The sequence below is a fragment of the Parasteatoda tepidariorum genome, chromosome 5 (genome assembly GCF_043381705.1).
Source record: "Parasteatoda tepidariorum isolate YZ-2023 chromosome 5, CAS_Ptep_4.0, whole genome shotgun sequence".
In the NCBI taxonomy this organism is placed as follows: Eukaryota; Metazoa; Arthropoda; class Arachnida; order Araneae; family Theridiidae; genus Parasteatoda; species Parasteatoda tepidariorum.
Window position 1 is genome coordinate 17,677,318 of NC_092208.1, and position 21,929 is coordinate 17,699,246.

General features: G+C 27.6%; 1 protein-coding gene across 1 annotated transcript; it reads right to left on the bottom strand.

Moving 5' to 3' along the window:
• Positions 1-1,642: 1,642 nt before the first annotated feature.
• On the bottom strand, positions 1,643-21,820 carry LOC107445692 (Protein phosphatase Slingshot). The gene is made up of 11 exons (XM_043054727.2): positions 21,708-21,820; positions 20,527-20,705; positions 19,019-19,084; positions 17,326-17,460; positions 17,069-17,128; positions 16,860-16,953; positions 16,586-16,761; positions 14,535-14,681; positions 13,569-13,769; positions 11,523-11,755; positions 1,643-8,963 (listed from the first exon to the last, which is right to left on the bottom strand). The coding sequence occupies exons 1-11, from the start codon at positions 21,744-21,746 to the stop codon at positions 6,757-6,759; spliced, it is 3,537 nt and encodes a 1,178-aa protein (XP_042910661.1). The 5' UTR covers positions 21,747-21,820; the 3' UTR covers positions 1,643-6,756.
• Positions 21,821-21,929: the final 109 nt, after the last annotated feature.

The following is a 21,929-nucleotide window of genomic DNA, read 5'->3' on the forward strand; positions in this document are numbered from 1 at the left end:
GCAGGCTGGCTGTATTGGCAAGTGGCATATGTAACAACATCCTCCTTCATAAAAACTTCATATTATATGGTTAGTATGATGATTAATATATTATATCTTCGATAAAATGCAGTCTGCACAACACCACAGCACAGGGCTCGAAAAACAGCCCGTCCTCGGCGGTCAAAGATTCCCCGCGGACAACAAGCTTCTCGAATCCAACGTCCGCGCGGACGGCCCTTTTTCCCCATTAATGTTCGTGATCCATTTTCAATTTTTGTTATCTTACATGACCCTCTAATCTCGAAATACGGCAACATACTGTTCATGGTGGAATTGTTGTTTNTGCAAGAGTTGTGATGAGCTGCAACTCGTTAACTAAGCATGTCTCAGGCAAGTTCTGTCGGATTTAAGTCAAGTGAGAATGTTGGCCATTCTATACAGGTGATATTCTCAGTTTGAAGGCATTTATTTACGATGTTTGCTTTGTGAAGGCTGGCTGTCATCCATAAACACAAATTCTGCTTCCATGGTACTCCTAAACAAACGAAGATGTTTTCCCAGAATGACGTCCCGATAAATTTGGCCTGTCATTGTTCTACTTTTAACATGCAAATCTGTCTGAACACATTTTTATCTATCCGAGGGAGACCTGTACTGTAACGTTTACTGATATTTCCATCTTCTTAAAATCGTTGCCAAAGCCTAGAGAGGGGCAAATCCAAGTTCTTCGAATATTTCCACCTGAGTAAGCCTCTAAGCGGCTGATAATTCTACCACTTAAAAAATCTTCCACATGCGTCCTTTGTGGCATTCGCTTATGGTACTGAGGAACTTACAAAACGCTTGTGAAAAATTTTGCTTCTTTCCCATCATTTATTATATACCCCTTTCTTATACTTTCATCACTATAACTTACTATCAGCGTCATCTGGTGGATTTGCACAATGTTCTAGAAGGTGTGTGTGATAATTCTACAGGTGAAATTTATACTTTAAGAGTTCAAATTCCGTATGATTCTGAATTATCCTTACTTTATGGTCAAAAGTGTATTTTAAAATTAAAAGGTTAGCAAAAATGAGAAACTATCCACTACACATTGAATAAAATTTTTATTCGACATTGAAATTGTTTTAGAGTTATCTCAGTCTTAAAATAAGACCTGCATTTTTTTCCAACTTCATTACACTCTTTTTTAAAGTCTTAGAATAAATTAATTTGGCCATTTTCCCCCCTGGCCGATTCCCAAAAATATCTTTATTCCCAACTCTGATTTAAATCTTTCATTGAAGAGAAGCAATAAATTTAGCACACGAAAATGCCAGGAATTTTGCTTTATTTTATATTTTTTTCAATCATATTAAGTTTTCATCTAAATTGGAATGAATCATTAGAAAACAGTCATCGAACCATGAGTTGAGAGAGAGATAAAAGGAAAGATTTTTTTCATTATCTTTTACCCTCCAAACGTTGATCCCCTGGATGAAATAGTACGAAAGTTTTCCTACTACGCCCTACTCTTTGAATAACGTGGCAGTAACAGATTCTTTTGATGTAGGTAAGCTTGCGGCTAAAAGTTCGGAAATGGGGTTAAAATAAATGTTGAAGTCAGATAATGGGATGTGACAAATTAGAATTAAATAATGTACAAGTCAGAAAGAAATAATGAACACTTTTTTTTGAATCTTCATACATTTTAATTACAACTGCTTTTAAATAATCTCTCAATTGCATACAACAAAACATTAAGGTAGTCATAAAATTGACCACACAAAAGCAAGCAATTCTGTACATCACACTAATAGGATTTCTTTAAAATTCAAATTAAAACTAACTTGTAAAAAAATAAAATAATTACTATGATCAAGTATGAAGCTGAACATTTTTTTTCCCTAAAGGATTAAAAATAAATAGTACATTAAAAATAACATTTTTGTTTAATTGATGCATTCATAAATTATATATATGAAATTTGTCCACCAATAAAGTTTTATTATATTTCATAAAGTTACTTTTCATAAAAATGGGGTGGAGATGGACCAAGAAAAAAATCTCGCAAAATTGAAAAATATTTTAATCCAAATAGAAACTATCAAAATTCTTCAGTAAATTAAATTCTTGATTTAATTAATATATTGAAAATCCCAATTCTCTGTAGTATAATAGTCAAAATTTAGGAAATTACAGTTTTTTTTTTTTAAATTTAGATTTGTAGTGGAAAAGGGTATTGAGTTGTATCTAAATGGACTTGCCAAACATCAGCTACATAAAATATAGCCATAGCAGAAAGTTATCAACAAAATAAATTTTCCACATAACAAACTACATCATTTATTAACCAGGCAGAGAAAATTTAAGTTCAATATATACAGCTGACCATAAGTTTTTAAACCCAAAATTTTGCTCTTTTTTTTAGAATGTTTCTTGGAACCGCCTTCCACCAAGCCCGTCAATTGTCATTGAAGACACATCAGTTCTTTTTTTCCTCTAAGTTCCAATCCAAAATATAATATCTACAGGGTGTCCCAGAGAAAAGCAGAAGGAAATAGAAACCTACAGTTTGCTGCATAGTGTTTAGGGAGCAAGAAATTTATTCTTGCCAAGTTTCAAAATTAGTTAAAAAGTTTGTCAACAGATGGCACCGCTGACTTAGACTATGGACAATGTTTAATGATGTATGTCCAAATGAAATATTTGCACTAGCATCTGTTAATTTTGGCCAGGCAGTCTTAGATTGTTTTTACAAATGATTGTTACATTGAAAACATTTTATAATTGTTCTGTTGATGAACTTAGTAACTGATTTTTAAACTTCATGAGATTATATTTCTGATTTCCAAAGGCTTACAGAAAATTATACATTTTTATTTCCTTCTCATTTATTGATTTCTTAAATAGCTTATTTTGAGAACAAACAATATGAGGAAAAGAATAAATAGATTGCGAACATAAATCCAAAATTTTGATGCGAAAATAGAAATAGTGTATATGATAGAGATAATTAGAAGAAAAATTAAAAAGTACAGTATTTCTACTTTGATGCCATGCTCAGCATGGTAACTGTACCTAAAATGACCTTTTTTTTAAAAAACAATTTTTGGAGGCTATACATGACTTTCGAAGATTATATCTCACTTATAGTAATATTTTTGAGGCTTTTTTCCACCACATAACAATTTTTTTCCTTAAAAAGAAAAGTCTATTTTTGAAGCTAAATAATTGTATTATATCACATCATTTGCAATGTACAGTATCACTACATTTAGATTCTCTTAACAGGTTTACTGTGGCATCGAATATAAGTCCATGTAACATTCCACAGGCAGAGTTATGAAATATTGTAAAGAATTTTTTTAAATGATTAGCGCAATTAACTTTATGAAGGATTAATGAAATAGCAATATCTCATTTAAATTTTATTTTAAATAACATAGATCAAATGAATCCTTCATTTTCATGATTATAACAAAAATTATTAAAAACATAACTTCTATTTTTTAGCAGTTCAGATATGTTTACAAATATGGAAAGAACATTCTATATTGAAACATTTATAACTTTAAGAAAAGCAGTCAAAATTAACTTTGATACTTATAAATTACAATTCAAGATCACTTTATCGACACAAAGGCACTTTATAAAATACAACTATAAATAACTGTGCGCTACAGAAACCATCCACACTTAAATTAGAAAAAAAAAGCTCTTTGTGAGAGCTAATTCCATAACTTAATATATTTACAATATAATATAGAGACCGGAAAAAAAGAAACTAACAAACAGCATAGAGGTCACAGCTCTTTTATATCATGCAGCATTAATTGAGTCTGAGAAAATATTTATAAACAAATCAAATATTTCACAATACAAACAAATTATATTAAATATTTGATGTAAAGCAAAATCCTTATAAAGAATCTCCCTTTATTAACAGAAATAAATAATATTTTCAACATAGATCAAAGAATACGATAAATATCTATTGCTAACTTCAGTAATTAAGTTTTGTTCTTAATGAAAACAAAAATAAACATACTTCTAGAATTAACACTAAACATAATTAGAAAAAGTCATATTAAGACCTGGCATCTCATATTAATAAAATATAAAAAATTTCAATACTTATGTAGAATTTCAGTCAGAAATATAAAATATATTATATACAATCAATAAATCGTGAGACAGAAGTCATTAAACCTTAATTATGCAATTTAGAGATGGGACTGAAATCAAGTTGCTGGTGTGACAAAAATAATTCTCACGATTTTAACTTGCTAGGTACTTACCATGCAAGAGATGATAAAAGATGACAGATAAGAAATTGTCAGTTTATTAATTTTGTTTCCCGAAGTGATGGGGGAAAATGCCTTGATAATTGTAGACAATACCTTTGAGTTTTATTAGATAAATTGCATGAAATAGCTGCTGACTCAAGATTTATTGATTGTTGAATCAAAATATGTAAAACTAAGGTTATTTTCATTAGATTATATCATGATTTTAAGTCTTCTGATTCAATTAAATACTAGAATCGGGTAAAATGGATCACCTAAGTGACTACAATAAAATAAATCGTGAAAGCAAGCAATTTGAATACATTGATCAACATATTTCTTTCAAATCAATGGATCCAAATATACAGCAATTCAAATTACTGTCAGAATGAATAGAAAGAAAGTAATTAAATTCATTGCTCCAAATAAACATACTATGATTCAAATCAATACCTGTTCATTCAGTTTGAAATTGATCTTAGTCAATTTATTTCATTTATTAGAACCCTCTGATTCAAATCAAGAGATAATCACTGACTTGAATCAATGTCCTAATGATGATTCAGACCAACAAAGCACTTAAGTGATTCAAAACCCGACTTTTCTAAATACATGCTATAATATGATAAAGGTGAAAATTCTGTATCAGCCAAATCTCTCTGTAAGAAATCAACAGTTTTTAGTTAAATGTTTTAGCTTTTTAATATTTATTTTATAATAATAAAATGAAAAAGGGAGTTTAATTAATAAAGACAAAGCATTATCAAATATTTACAACTCTTAGGTCACTGGCATGCATTTTAAAAATTGTAATTATACATTATTTCCCAGCATTGTATAAAAATAATTCATTTTATAAAACAATTCTAAACAATAATCTTATATTATCAGTATCCATTAGACAAAAAATAATTCTACTTCCTCCATGTTAACCAATGGAGAATAATTGTAATGCAATTTCTTTATTTTTAAGTAACTAATACTTATCAATATTTTTAATTTGATTTTATTCATTGAAACATTACTGTGTCCATTTAATATATTTTAAAGTTATTTAACTTTCAAAGTAAATTTTTCATAATTTAAATTTCACAGTTGCAGGTATTTTTGAAATTTTTTCTTTATAATAGTTTCAAAAAAGGTTTTAAACCAGTCTCAACTTTAAAATGTAATAATTAGGTTCGACAGAACACATTTCGACGAATAAATTAAAACTAAAAATACGTCAAAATATTTATTTGTAACTTCATAAATCTAGAAATAGGATTCATATAATTCTTTATGTGTAGACAGTAGCATTTCTTTTTTATCCGAAAAAGAGCATTTAAGAAAAATTCATCTCACATCGAAAACATATGATTTTACTAAAATGTTACATAATTGAATTTCAGATAAAGAATTAAAAGTAATTTAATCTAACTGGAGAATGAAACGAAAACAAAAATAATATCCAACATTTTGCTGTAAAATAATTATTAGATTATTTTTGCAAAATTTCAAACACATTTGATTTTTAATAAAAATTTAGGATGAAAAAAAAATATTTCCTTACCAATTGAAAAATATTCGCAGCCATATACATTAACTTTCATCACAAATTCAAGTGTAAACTACTTAAAAAAAGCTACAAATACTCTGAAAAAAGATTATTTCAGATTGTATTCCATAACTAAAAAGAAAGAAAAAAGAAAAGAAAGAAAGAAAGAAAATAAATTACTTTACCAATACTTGATCCAGGTATATTTTTTTCTAGGGGAAAAAATTATTCTAAGGAAGTTGAAATATATTATCCTGCTTCTTTTAAGATCCCCTTCAAACAGATTAGGATCTCCATTTAAACATATGGAAAAGAACACTATTTCCTTATTTGTTAAATAACATTATAATACTTTTGAAACAATTTTTGATTCAATTTATCCATTGAAATGTGTTTGATTGATTTTATTTATCAAAATTTAAATTTTAAGGTTGTAAGACGTTTTTTAAAATTTGAACTTTTAGAATTTTTAAACATAGTTACAACAATAAAAATTAGTAATTAGTTTCCTTAAATCACATTTCCATGAATAAGATGAAATAAAAATATTAATATGTTATTTAAAAAATAAGAAAATTACATTCATAAAATTTTCCAGGGGTTAACATTGAAGAAATAAAAAATTTTCGAAGTGACCCTTCAGCATACTACGATCCAGATTAAATTAAATATATATCTTTCAAGGGGAACAAAAAGACTATGAAGGAGATAAACAGATTATATTAAAAATATAAATTGTATCTAATTCATACATTTCTAAAGGGAAAAAAGACTTAGAGGAAATTTAAAAAAAAAAAATTATTCTGCTGTATTAAGCAGCCATGAAAAATGTTTGAAATTGCGAATAATAAGATTTACAATACTTTTAACAATTTTTAAAAAAAAATTAATTTAAACTATATACTAATCAATTTAGCAAAATTTTATAATATCATATACAAAAATATGCTTTTAATTTACTTTTTTTTACATTGTGTTATATAGTGGATTAGGATGCCTCGGTTTTATTAATTTAGTTAAAGGATGTGTGCTCCCTTGTTGTTTTCGCATTTTTCTAGGCAAGCATATTGGCGGCGGAGGAGGAATTTCTGCTGCAATATAACCTGTACTTGATTTGGCAGCTAACCTTATAGAAGGTACAGATTGATCATCAACCAATTGTTCACATAATGTTTTAGAGTCTGATCTAAATGTAGTTCTAGAATTTGGCTTTATCATAGGCAAGGTTGACTGAGAATTAAGTTTTACATTGAGCGGGAATCTTTTTTGTACAAAACTGAGGTCCAAGCTTGTTTTTCTGTGAGGAGTGGGAGGAGCTTTTTGATCCTCGAATGTTGCTTTGTTACCGACAGAGGAAGACAATCGTGGACGCAGTCTAGGTGGCTGATTTTCAAAGGAAGAGTCCATGTTGGGAGCAGAGGTTTGTCGCTCAATAGGTTGTAAACTACCCATTGCAAGCCTACTCTCATATTGCTCAAGACCCTCTACCTCGGAAAGAGAATTTCTTTCCCTTTTGCTGTGTTCAGAAACGGATTTGGCTTCAAGTTCTTGTTTAAGTCGCTTAACTATGCCGCTTTCCTTGATGTCATCTGGTTTTGATGATTCGGAAATGACTAGAGAGCATCCCTGTTCTAAGGATACTTTTGACACATCTTTCTTAACTCTCATTTGCTCACTACCACACTTATCTTTGACAGTTTTCATGTTTTTATTTTCAAGAAGTTCGCACTGCAGACGCACTAATCCAGGTATTGGACTTTCACGTTGCACCGGGGGACTCCCAAAAGTGGAATCGTTAGCTTCCACTTCTGGAAGAGATGTAGCACTTCCAAATTCAAAGTCTGAATCTGAACTTGAATGCATGGAAGACACTTTCCTTTCTGAAGGCATGAAATGAATGGCACTGGACAAGACTTCTTGAGTTCCACAGATAACTCTGTTTACAGCCTCTACAACTGAAGGGGTACTGACACTAAGATTGATTGCACTATTCTGTGGACTTATAGCATTGTTTTTCTTAATTGTAAAAGGGGCATTTGAAGCTAAAGCAGGAAGGGGATACCATTTGCCAGAAAAAGGCATAGCAGGTCTGCAGTCACTTCTCAGACTGTGCGACCTTCGAATCAATTTACCGACACCCACATCAGATTCAGGTGGCGTGGACGGATTAGAGCGTGCTCGATATGGAAAACCACTGTCGAAAGACGTCGTCCGAGTTAAATTCTTTTCCTCGATCTGCCGCTTCGTTCTCAAGACCTTACCAGGAGTAAAAGGAATATCTTCTTTATCATAAAAATAATTTCTCGTATTCCGAAAGCTTAAACTATCACAATAATTCACAGTTTCACTAATTGAATGACAAATAGGTGATTTTTCAGGAGACAAACCATCAAAATTTTTTTGAGGACTTTTACCTGTTGCTACTAGTTCAGTAATTGAGTTTTTCATTCTAGGAGCACTGATTGATTTAGTATTTCTATCACTAATATTAGCAGGAGATAATTCTTCACCAGTAATTGACTTTGGAATAATTTGGCTAGTTGAAGAGTTATGCAAATTTGTGTTGAAAATTTCTTTACACTGACTATTTATACTGGGTGGTGATGGGACAGTTGCATTACAAGAATGACTAGTTTTGAAAGAGTGTTGAGATCTCCCGCTTGATTGCACATCTTGCGCAAAATTATCTCCAAGGCCAATTAATAAACTACTATTTATACTGCTAGGAATTTGAGGAAGATTTATTTCAGAATATTTTTCAGTTCGAGATAAATTAGGAGACAAAGCAGGACATTCCGGCACTGATTTTCCATCATCTGACCACATTGAAGGCTTTACAAGTACAGCATGATGCTTACAAATAGGAGGTTTAGTTTGTGACAAAACAGGCTGAACTATTTCCTCACCAGAGAGCGGCTTCATAAATAATCCTTCATCGACTGGAGATGAAGGTTTAGATCCTGACTCAAATTGATTGGCAAGATTGAAAACAAGACCAGATCTACTCTGAGATGTGGGTGATTTCACTTCCTGCTTAGTTAACTTATCAGATGTAACTTGTAATTCTAGTTCATTTATTCTATCTTTAATCGATGAAACTCTAGGTAAAGATGGATCAGAACTTAGAACTTCTGTACTTTTGCTCCCTTCATTTACTTTTTTAATTTTAGAATCTGTAAAAAGAAATAATGAAATTAAAAGAAAATATCATACTAATATAATAATTATGAGTTATAAGATACAAAAAGATATCATAGAATTCGTTTTTGCTTCAAAAACTAGTTTTTATCTAAAACTTAGCAAAAAATTGCATCTGAAAACAGTAACTTATAATAAATTTTGATAAAAGTTGAAAGAAACATTTTTGAAGCTAAACAAGATAGAAAAAAAGGCATTAATTTGAAACCAACTAACTTATTTGCTATATAATTTTAAAGGATTAAGATAAATTAAATAAAATTAATTATTAATTTATGGGTCCATAAATGTATACTTAGAAAACTTAAATGCGGTGATGGGTGCAAAAAAATTTTTGATTTACACAAATAGTTTTGACAATACAGGGAAAATTGCAAACTGCAAAAATAACATGAATAGGCACAAACCACCAATCAGACTTCTGATTAAATTAGTACAACCTTTTCCTCAAAATATCAGCAACTTACCATACTTTAAAAGTCAGCAAGCAAAATAATTAAATCAAAGAAGTTGTGATTAGTTTTTTTTTAATGTGATTAGTTTTTTTTAAAAAAATTTTATGTCTAATTTTGAATCTTTATACGTTGCCTTTACTAATTAATGAGCATATTTAAAGTCTGCCTTTAAAATATTATATCAAAAGTTATCAAGCTTTTTTTCTTCTTTTCTTTGCTTGTTATACTAGAATACTTAAACGTCTAAATGAACCATCTATTCAAAAGAACACAACGGTGTAAACAAATGCTAGACTGTTCATTGATCCCCAAAAAATCAACTGATCCTATTAGCAGGATTAACTACTAACATAAAATGCACTTAATCGTAAATCAATACTAATAACTTAACAGCGTCACATAAAGCTTAACTTACCATTTATAATAGAAATATCCTGAAATATAAATTAAAATTAGACTGAAACAGTATAACAATTTTTTAATCAATCAGTAGATATAATTAATTAATTTTTTTAATTGAGAACAGCTAATTACTATTATTTTCATTACCATGAGCATGGCAATAGTAATACATATCTAATACATGAGTAAGACATATCTAATGAGTAAGACATATCTAATACGAACATATGTTTTTTTGTTTAGGTAACAAAAGGGCAACTGCACCTTTTAACTGTAAATAATTAGTCAATACAAAGACATATTTTTTAATTGAATAAGTTTATTCAATTCAATAAGAATTTTAAACAATTAAGCTCTAAATATGTTATTTGAATGTGATTTTTAATTAATCACATACTGCATCATGGCTTATATCTTTATTATCTTGATTTATTTTACTACAAATATATAATTAATTAAATTCCAAAAAAAAAAAATGAATTGGATAAACTGTTAATTTAATTTTCATAGATAGAAATATAGATTAGTTAAGTTTTTTTCCTAATCACAGTTATATTTAATTGTTGCATTTGAGATGCTTCATAAATGGTTAGGTGATTCATGTGTAACTTGCATTACAATGGATTACCCCTGCTTAGTTTAAATAAGGTTTTAATTTCAATGATATTGCTTTAACTATGAGTGTTCTAGCATACTTTCACTCTCACATGAAATCAAACTAAAAATATCTTTATGAAGTATAAATGAATTTACAAGTAGAGTTTTTATGAGAAGACGACTTAAATAATACTAAAGAAAACTTTAAGAATAGTAAAAAGATACAAGAATAAATAGCTTTTATCAAATTATATGGGGTCCTAGACCCTGAAAAGATTAGCTCTGTTGAGAGCGCTTTGTCAAAATATCAAGTAAAAGATTAAAGTTTTCAGCTCAAAATAAACAGAACTTTTAAATTATGTTAATCTATATCTAAGCTAAAATTTGAAATAAGTAGGATTTTAATTAATAATGTTATGGAAATTAAAAGATTAAATTTAAAAAAGTGCTTGTTTTAAATAATAAGTTAGTGACTTGATTGGTCTTACAAGCAACTTTTTCAAGATTACAAATTATTTGCTTAATTAGAGCTCTTAGAAGAATTTCCAATTAAAATTTGAGAATGTCAAAGAAATCAAATTTTTTTAGGCATCTTAAATGTGATTCTTCCAACTGGACTCATTTGGCAAAATTTTTGTGATTCTTTAAAAATGAGTTAACTCAACTTTCAACTTCAACAATTTATATCTTAACAACAGAAGTATAAAAAAAAATTATGTATAGATTATTTCTAAATAAAAAATACTACTTATTGAAAAGAAGTTCAGCCTGATTTATAAGTGACTTTTTGAGGTTCAGTGAGTAGAAATTCAAAATTACAGAACAAATTTTTGATAATTTATTTCTTATCAGCACATTAAGTACAAAACTATTAAATAACCATTAAATAACCTAATCATTGATACAAGTTAAAAAATAATTATAAACACAAATATGTTTTTCTATTACCTACATAAAATTACTATCCAATACATTGATATTATCAGACGTTTAGAAAACAAAGGAATGTGCTGATTAATTCTACCATACAATTCAGATTTTTTAAAGTATATATTGCTTTTGAATAGCTAAAATACCTACAAATATCTGTCAGTCCTTTGTTTTGAGGAGGAAATAGCATGTCCGCCACAGCTTCACTTGGAGACCAAGATTTAGGCCTAGATGATAAACTATTACTGATAGTTAGATGATGGAGTGATTCACTTTTCTCTGGGAGCTTCTGTTTCCTATCGTCAGTTTTCTTCTTTGGTTTTCCGGAGATTTTGAGATTTGTTTCCGACTTGGAACGCCATAAACTGTTGTGGCGTTGTTTACTATGAAACAATTTAAAAATATCAAATATGCAGCAAGTTTAAACAAAATCTTTCATTTAAAAAAAAGTTTTTATGGCATAAAAATTTATTAAAAAAGAATGAAAATTTAAATTTTTCATAGTAATGAAATAGCACTAATTTAATCAAAACAATTCTTCGACCAGATCTTTTCTTATCATTGAATTCGATAAACAGATGCAAAAAGTGTGACAAAAATCTAAGAAAGAAGTTCCGCATCTTAATTATTTCATATACAATCTCCAAAAAGAAAAGTTATTGAATCTTGCATTGAGCTATTAATATTTAAAAAAAATTATATTTATTACATATTACTGTAAAATTATTACTGTTTACATTTGCTAAAAAGAGTTGCTCTGAGAACAGTAATTTAAGATAAATATACACACAATACATCGAACAAGTAAGATATAGCATTAAATACTTAAACCATGAGAATTTTCAAATAATAAGGAGATATTAAAATAGTACTTATCCACTGCCTGAATATCAGGCTAAAATCTGTATTAAACTCTGCTATGAACTGGGGACAAGTTTTGACAAAAACACGGGAGTGCAAGAAAGCACAACAACCTCCCAACAAGCCACTGTATACATAATCTTAATTTAATGCAAGTATTACAATTGCAGTTGGAACAATCAGGGAATCCAATTACTGAATATTTTTACACATATGAATTGTAAAAATTTTAATTTCCAACACTCTTTATTGTAAGCATTAAGTATATTTTAATTTTTTATGAGTTTTCAGTGTGCAACTAATTTTAAACATATATGAAGTTAAATCAAAATTTACTTATGCATAGATTAAACTTACATGCCACAGTGGATTTTTTACACTTTCGGGTAGCCTATTATACTCAAACAAGTTAAATTTAGTTTCAAACTCACTAGCCAATTAATGAATTTAAATACAAATCAGTTAACCTAGTTGTTAACTCAGAAAAATTAAAATTTCTCTGTCAGTTTTAAACTTTTAAAAAGAAAAACTGATTTTTTTTATACATATACACAGACATAGTCAAACTTCTATTACTCAACAATCGAAATTGTGGTGAAATTTATTACTGAACTTCTTTTCCCTTATTCAAAGTTTGATAAATCATATTTATATAAATTGATTCCATTAATCCATTAACTGGGTACTAGTCTTTTTAGTTAACTGTGTATCAGAATATTTATCCCTGTTAGTTCCTTATTTATTTAGTAGTAGAATTTCAGTCAGTATAGATATTCACTACAAATGAAATTTTAACAACAAATCCAAATTACGAAGACTATAATATTTGTAATAAAACCAAAGTAATCTTGTATTTGAATTGCCAAATGAAAACTACTTAGCATCATGAGCGACTTAAGTATTGAATCATATTTTAGAGAGAGAGTGACGGATATAAAAAGCTTATACACAGTTCTCTTAATTTTTACTAATGCAGAAATCTTTTCTTTCCCTTCCGTCTGTTAACATCTGAAAAAAGACATCTGTTTTGATTTTCGTAAAAAAAAATAAATAAATAAATAAAATCCCTATTTGAATTTAAAAAAAGCAAGATTCAAGAAATTCTTTTAATTTTTCTAAAATATGAGGGGATTTTGAAGACTTCTTCATATTAAAAGGATGATGCACCCACTACTGTTACTTCCTTTAATAATGAAAATTGGATGTGTTATGTCCATTGTTTTTTTTTTTTTTTTTTTTTTTTTTTTTGTATATTCTCACTGTTATAATACAAAGTACATTCTTTTTCTAAGCCTAAACAAAAATAATTAATATCAATAAGGTAGGATGATTTACCTTGCATCTAATATTCCTTGATAAATTTCAAGTTGTTTTAAAAAGCCAGAGTTTGGTTTTATGCATCCTCTTTTTGTTTTCACAAAGTCAAGGGCTCTCTGCAAATCCCAATCATAGGCCTTCATTACATAGGCTATCACAACGGATGCAGAACGACTAATCCCCATTTTGCAGTGTACTAAGACTTTGGAACCTTCATTCCTGTAATAAATAGATTAAAAGCAAATTAATTCGATATTATAAATTGAAATATTTTGTCTCATTCAATACAAATATTTTCAAAATCAATAAATTATACATTTAAGATTAATAATTTAACTTAAATGATTCCTATATAATTTTCTATTTATGAGGAACTTAAGTAAAATCTTTGCATGTTTATTTTCTCCAGTCCTTAAAAATAATGCAGAATTTTTTTTTTTAAAAATTCCACATTCATTGTTGTTATGTTCAATAAAATGATGCTAAAATGAAAAAATCAAACTGATTTTACTTCCTACTATTATGAGTAAAACTTGAAATAAATGTACAATTATTCAACTAATAAAATATATAATCAAACTCAGTCATTATGAGCCCCGATTTAACAAGAGCTCAGGTTTAACAGGAAAATTTTTCACGCATAGTTGGATTAATGTTAAAAAGCCTAGATAAAAATATATTATTCCGACCATATCTGGGATTTTTTTTAAAAAAAAAAGCATTTCATTGTTAATGAAAATTCAACTTGACTCAAAAGTGTTTAAAAACCTTATTTAATTTAATACACAGATAGTTAAAATAACTCCCCAATATTCAAGTAACATAATATTCAGCATGATAATAATTCATTAAGAAAAAGGTAATATAATAAAAAAAGATAGGTATAAAAAAAGAAGAGATTTTAGTTTCAATTTCTAAAAAATGGTGTTGTTTTTTTTTTAATGTAATTTTTTTAAAAAGCTTTTGTACAGAAAAATATCTTACTTAGCTCTTTGAATATAACGATATGTTTTATCCCAATAGTGCAATATTTCAGTGGATTCATCATCGTAAACTCTGATATTTTGATAATCAAACATGCCAGGAAAGAAATTATCAATTTCTCGTGTCACATTTAAAATATGCCCAATTCTGAAATTAAAAAAAAGAATAACAATTAAAGATATACAGATGCAATTAAATAAATATAATAGTTTTTGATCAGCATTTGTTAAAAAAATACTAATCTTTCAAAACTAAAGAATTATTCTTCATACATAACAATAATAATAAAACAATTTTCATTACAAACCTTACTTGACATAGTATATTTAAATAAATTAATGCTTATAATTTAAAGCTAGATAATATATAAAAAAAAATACAGAAGAATTAACAAACAAGTTTGAGGGAAATTTTATTTTTGAATATACACATCTTCTTTGTGCAATAATAATTATGATGGTTTGTAAGAAGCATTTGTTATATTACTCTTTTTTAACTAAAAATACAGTTATTTACGACATTCAAAATTAAATAAAAAAGATTCCTGTTATTCTATTTTTCATAACAGTTTGAAATAAATTAATTTTAATAAGCCGAATAGCAAAATAGTTCAGAATTTTTAACACTAGTAAACAAATTTTAATGAAATTATTTTGCTAAAAATATTTATGCCTCTTCATGGTGCAATGCAGCTCAGTGAAATAAAGTAGTATACTGTAATTTGAACAAATTAGATTTAATGTTTGTAAGTTATCAATCATAATTTAAAAAGTCGTGGTGGCTCATGGGATAGAACATTCACGTTCATTCATATAAGCTGACCCAGGTTTGAATCCAAACATCGGCCAGTTAAAACGAATTCTGCCCATAGCTCACAACAACCACCATGCTGTCATAAAATATCCTCAGTGGTAGACAGATCATGGTTTAGAATTCCCTAGCATTTAGGCAAACAGTGGGAGGTTCTTTTGATTTTCCTCTCCGTGTAACATAAATGCAGGTTAGTTTTATCACAAAGTTCTCCACGAAAGCTAGTTTTTTCCAATGCTTCATTGTCTTCTGGTTGAGTTGGGTTCAAAAAAACAAGGCTATGGGGTTGAACATTGATAGTCATAAACTCAGAATTAGGTCAGCTGTTCAATGCCAGTTAAAAAAATAAAACAAAATCATAAACTAAGTTTATGCCATACTTTTACTTTTTATTTGCAAATCTATGAATACCTAATACTCATTTAAAATGTTTGCTTCATAAAATTCACATTCTTGGCATTTTAATTTGCTACCAAAAGAAAGGCATACTAAGGTTACTTTTTTGACTTCTATTAAATTTAAAGAGTTGTCAAAAGTTAGTAAATAAAACTAAAATAATATCTTTCCTTGAAAAATCTCAATTTCTTTCAAAAAGGCGACTTAGAAACTTTTTATCCTAAGCTTTTCAATTATCATATTAATGTGTGTTACCATGAGTATCACTTATTCCAGTAGAGGTTAAGGTTGTGGTAGGACTTCTATTGTCTGCGCAAACACTAAAATAACCCAGAAATTAAATGCTTAAAAATTGGTAATTTTCCATTCTAAAAGACATTTTCTCACATTTAGGAAATTAAAAACACAAACATTTCTACAAGTTAGTGTAAACTGTTTCATTCAACCTTTTTAAGTTTCATTTAACCTAATTTTTCTCAAAAATGTCGTCACTTTTTTGGGAGAAATTTGGCTTACTATGGAAAAAGTGGCAAAGTATTCAATTGATATTTTGAAAAGCGTTTGTTATAAGTTACATCAACATGCTCTAATTTTAAACCCCCTTAGTGATATTACCATTTATAGGGAACTTCTAGCACATGCACTGCATATGCACAAGTGTGTGTATGCATTTGAGTTAAGGTAAACTGTAACGCTTTGTCAAATCTTTATTTTTTCAGTTTAACACATAAAAATCTAATTCTCAAATTATAAGATTATAAATTATTACTTTTTCTCTATTGTGCATTGTAATTTTAAAAAAAAAGCGCAACTTATTGTATCACAGATCAATACTTAACACTCACCCATTTACAACTAATTCTTCTAAATTAGATGCATTCCATTCAGATCCGAGATATAAATATTTAAATATTTCTGTTGGAGCATCCATTTGTCCAAGAATAGTAAGCATTTCTTGATCAATGAATGATTTATATTCTTTAAGATCCATGTCCAATATTTCTTCGAGACGTGTTCGTATCTGGAACATAATTTTAAATTCAATTTCAAAATAAATTTTTCACACAAAAAAGAAAGTATACTATTGTTGGTGGAAAAGAATTTTTAAAAAAAACTCACATATTTGCTGGTAACTTCATCTAAATCCACTGACATCATTAACTCCTTCAGTTTAGTTCGTATATGTCTTTCGGTTTCTTCTCGTTCCGTAGGTCTGAATATAAGTGATACAATAATTAATAAAAGCAACAAAAAGTTTAAGCACAGAAAAACTAAAATATGCTATTTAATCACATTGAGATTCATAAACGCTGGTTTAAAATACTTACTGTAAACGTAAAGTATCAGGTGAAGGAGGCCTTCTATACACAATATCATCCATTGCATGCCTAGAAAAACAAAGGTTTATGTATGAAACATATTTGGGAAAAAATTTAGACATAAAAATAGAAGTAAAAATTAAATAAAAATTTATAATTTATTTAGTCATGTTTTACAATAAATTTAAAATATTAGAATGAAAATGTATCTAAGCACCCTAAAATTTAGATACAAAAATTAAAGTTAAAGTGAAATATAAATTTACCATTCATTCAGACATGATCTGTCAGAGCTAATTTTCTTCTCATAATATTCAATCCATTGATGAGTTCCTCCAATTTTAAAATAATTGCACTCTCTTGCTTGAGAACTTGCCTTATGGAGAGTTTGGAGAGCAGACCTGTGAAGATTAATGTTATGCTAAATTATATGATGAAGAAAACATTTTAAAAGATAAATTCAGTTCAAGGGAGAAAACAAATAAAAAATAAAATAAATAGGATTCATACTAAAAAAGAAAAAAAAATTTCCCCTAAACTTTTCAGATAAGTTTAAGGAAAAATTCAGGCTTAAAAAGAATTCCAACAATGTTTATATTTAATAAAAATATAAATCAGATTCGATATAAAAAAAGCATAAAAGTGTAAGTTGGAATACTTTTAATAATTATAGACAGTATGTTAGAAAAATAAAATGTAAACTCGGCATTTTTCGGGGTGTCAATTCAAATGATTTGACTTTTAAAAAAATTAATCACTTTGCAAAAAACATTGAAAAAGAAAATTTGTCATGCTTTAGAATTTGAATAGAGAGAACAAAATAGGAACCTTAATGAAGTACTAATAATAACAAACTTCGTAAACAAATTTATATAACATATAAAACATTTTTATACGTTACTATAATAATATCTCGACAATATAGAATGGTCAGAAATCAGCAAACACCACATAACCAAAAATCTGAGTTTTCTATATTACCTTATTTTAGTAAAAAAGTACACTGGCTTAATTAATCAAAAGTTTATAAGAATATATAACTATAAAAAAAAATTTATAGTTGTTTACAAAAGTTAAGATTAATAAAAAGACTGATATTGTCATTGGTGAAGAAAGAAAAAAACATGTATAAGAGAAACAGAATTTTTTTTTTTAATTATTAACACTTATACCTAATTGTTTTAATAGTTTAACATCAAAAATCTAAAGTCCATATCACTCTGTATACCAACAACATACATACATTTATCAAAATTGTTAAGATAAAAGTGGGGGAACAAAAATAGTTCATACAAAAAAAATAGCAGCATTAAAAATTTTTTGAAAAAAAAAATTTAAAAAAAATCTAAACTGGTTAGAGGGAAAAAAAAAGGCAAGAAACAAAATCAATTTTTTTTACTCACTTAATTATTATCTATTTCAACTAAACTTAAATTTTTTTATCCAAAGATAATTAAAGGATTTTTAATAATTATTTATCATTTTTCATTAATATACTTAATAAAAGTCAAAACAAATTGGAATTGAAAGGTTGAGAAATTTTTAAATCATTTTAAAAAATGTAATTTCTAATTGTAAAATAAAAGATTTAAACACCGTAAGTTTGATGGTCTCTCAGTTAACAAACTTTACAAAAAGTTGCACACAAAAAATTTCCTTTCTCAAGAAATTTTTTGATTTATTTCATAAAATAAGATAAGATAGCGTATATAATATAAATAAATAAATAAATGTGATCAAAATAAAAATATAATAGGAGAAAAAAGACAGTTTAGATGATTTTGATAAAATGCTAAAAATTATTAATTGGTAATAAAATATTAATTACAATTCAATAAAAATTTTTAAAAATGTAAAATAGGTTTCAATTAAAACATAGAAAGTAAAAAGTAATAATGAAATATTAAACTTTCCAAAATACCAGAGAATAATTTGAAGAAAAAAAATTTAGAAACTTACCACATAGCTTGAACAGAAACAGGTTTAAATATATGATGCCTACCACTGGAAGTGACACTAAAACCTCTAAAGGAAAAATTACATAAACACATCAGTTATTAACATAATATATTGAAAACCAGAGTAAGTCACTAAAAAAAAAAATTTTTTTTTATAGGACAAGCATAACACTTACAAATTTGTTTTAAAAAGATATGCATCAAGTTTAATAGATTCAATGTGCACATCATTTTGGACTAGTAAAGCCATCTCTTTGCATTAATAGTACTTACAGCTTTAATAAAGGTAACAAAAATAAAATGCAACTTGCATAATATAAAAAAATATATAAATAATAACGTACAACATAATATAAAAAACGTAAACAGTTAAATACTTATGCTACAATAATTATGGTGTATTGCTAACTTTTCAATAAATAATAAGTCTATTATTTTTATAATTAAACTGAAGATATAAAAATTTGCTCTGATGGATAAGTTTTGACTATCTGTAACTAATATTTCTCACAAATAGAAAAGAAAATATGTAAAAACATATTTATGACAGCATAACTGCAACCAAGACACAATAGTACTGTACACAGTAGAATACTTAAATCAATTTCAATAGTATTTATAAAGAAGTATTTTTTAAAGGATCGCTTAAGTCCATAAAAACTGAAGGAAAACAAAATCGCTTGCGTAAATACAAACTAAATTTCAATGATTCAGGGGTGATTGTGAGCCCAACTCAAAAATCCTGAAAATGTCTTGAATAAAATCATTAATGACTCATCTCAAAAAATTAATGTCCTTATAAATTGAAATCATTGATATTTTCAAAACATGAAATTCTTAATAAATTATATGCAGTATAATTTAAATGAATAATTATGTATAAGTTTACTTTTATCTCTAATTACATTTATTATTCTACCAGAAAAAAAAAATTTCCAAATAAAAGAGATGCCAAACATAAATTCTAGTTCTAATATTTTTAAATAAAATATACAAGAATTTTAATACATAAATGTGATGGATGATCTCTTAAAACTTCTGGACCTTGGATTTCCGGATCGCGGTTAGCGAAAAATTCGGAAATCCAGATTTTTTCTGGAGCACTATCATCTCTGATGATTACATTTATAAGTTTACAAACAATGGAACCAAATTGATTTTCAGAAATCAAAAAATATCAGTATCAAAATTTATGATGAACTTTGTTTAAACAATAACAAGCTTGAATGTATATAGGGACAGATTTGAAAATCCACCATTTTAAATATCATTTTTGTTGTACATATGTAGAATAACTATTTGTCAATAAAAGTATTTTCAAAAAAGAAATTTGTGTTCAAAAATTAAAAATACATGAGGGAATAAAAATACCCGATTATGTACTTAAACATGATGCATAAAGATTAGTTATTTACTATTTAAAACATTTATTAACTATGATAGTAAAATATAATGTCAGTGATTACAAAAATTTAAATCACTACATAAAAAATGAAAATCAAAACTAACCCATCCCCATCCAAAGTTATACGAGTATCAGCCCAAAAAGGAAGTACTAAACCAATAGTTGTATCTTTGTTGCAGTCGATACCCAACAAACAACTTTCTTCCATTTGATATTTCCCAGTGTGATATACTACAACTAAATATCGAGTTCGACCACAGTGCATACTTTCCAATTTGACAGCCTGAAAGAAAGAAAAGGAATGTAAAAAAAAAACATACTAATTATAACTTCATAAAATAATACAAATTTGTCTATGTTTTTAAAATAAAGAAAACAAATGAACTGAAGGTTTTGATTGATAGATTCATTGCTGAAATTCAATTCATTGTAGTTAACTACTACTATTTTATTGCAAATGTAGTTAACAGCAACAACAGCTTTTTAACATGTAGTGATTACAAGCTACTTTTGTAATATATTCACCACTTAATTCTTTTTTTAGGAAATGTATTTTACTAGACGATTCAGTGCACTCTCATCAAAATTTGAAAAATATTCCCTCCCAAAAAAATCGTTTAGAGAAATAATAGGCTTTTTTTAATCACAGAAAATTTAGAAATACCTAATTTTTGTGTATAAAAGCCAATTTTTTATTCAACACCATTTTTTTTAATGATTTTTTTTTCTTTTAGCAAACAAAATTGGCCTTATTGACAGGAAATATTAATTCAAGAGATGCTAGAAAACTATTAAATATTTATGATTTTTTTATAATTGTCTAAAGCTCTTTAACATCATCTAAGAACCAACGTACACAAAGAGTTAGTTATACAAGAAAATATGTTCTGCTGTTATCTCAAGCAAGAATTGCACCAATCAGATTTAAAAAATTAGTTGCATTTGAACTTTGTTTTTTTACTAAACGTTAGAAATAATTGGAAATTATCATTACAAAATACTTGTTTTTTGCATCTCAAAATTAATTACACAATTTTTTTTAAGTAATATATGTTGTTTATAGTGTTGTTTTATTAGTTTTATCACTTGTTCTGACCACTGGGCTTAATTTAAAACCGGAAAATATGCCAAACAAATGACTAAAAGAACTGAATTAGTAGTATTTACTCTCTAAAGAAATCAATCCATGAAACATCTTTACTATTTAGTAATTCCAATTCAGTTTATCTCATTCTACTAATTCATGATCTGATACCAAAACCTAAAGAGTGGAGAAAATACTTACCATTTTTAAAATATCATCAGGGTGAAGTAAGTACAGCATTGACTGCAAATGTTGCTGGATATCACAGGCTAAATATAAAAAGAGAAAGATTTAAACACTTAACAAATATTACTAAACTCAGTGGTGCAACAGCCCATAAAGAGCCCAGGCCTTCTGCGCCCATTTCAGTTTTCTTGACCTTGGGCTCTGGGGTGCAGGAGCAGATGTTCCAGCAGGTGGTTA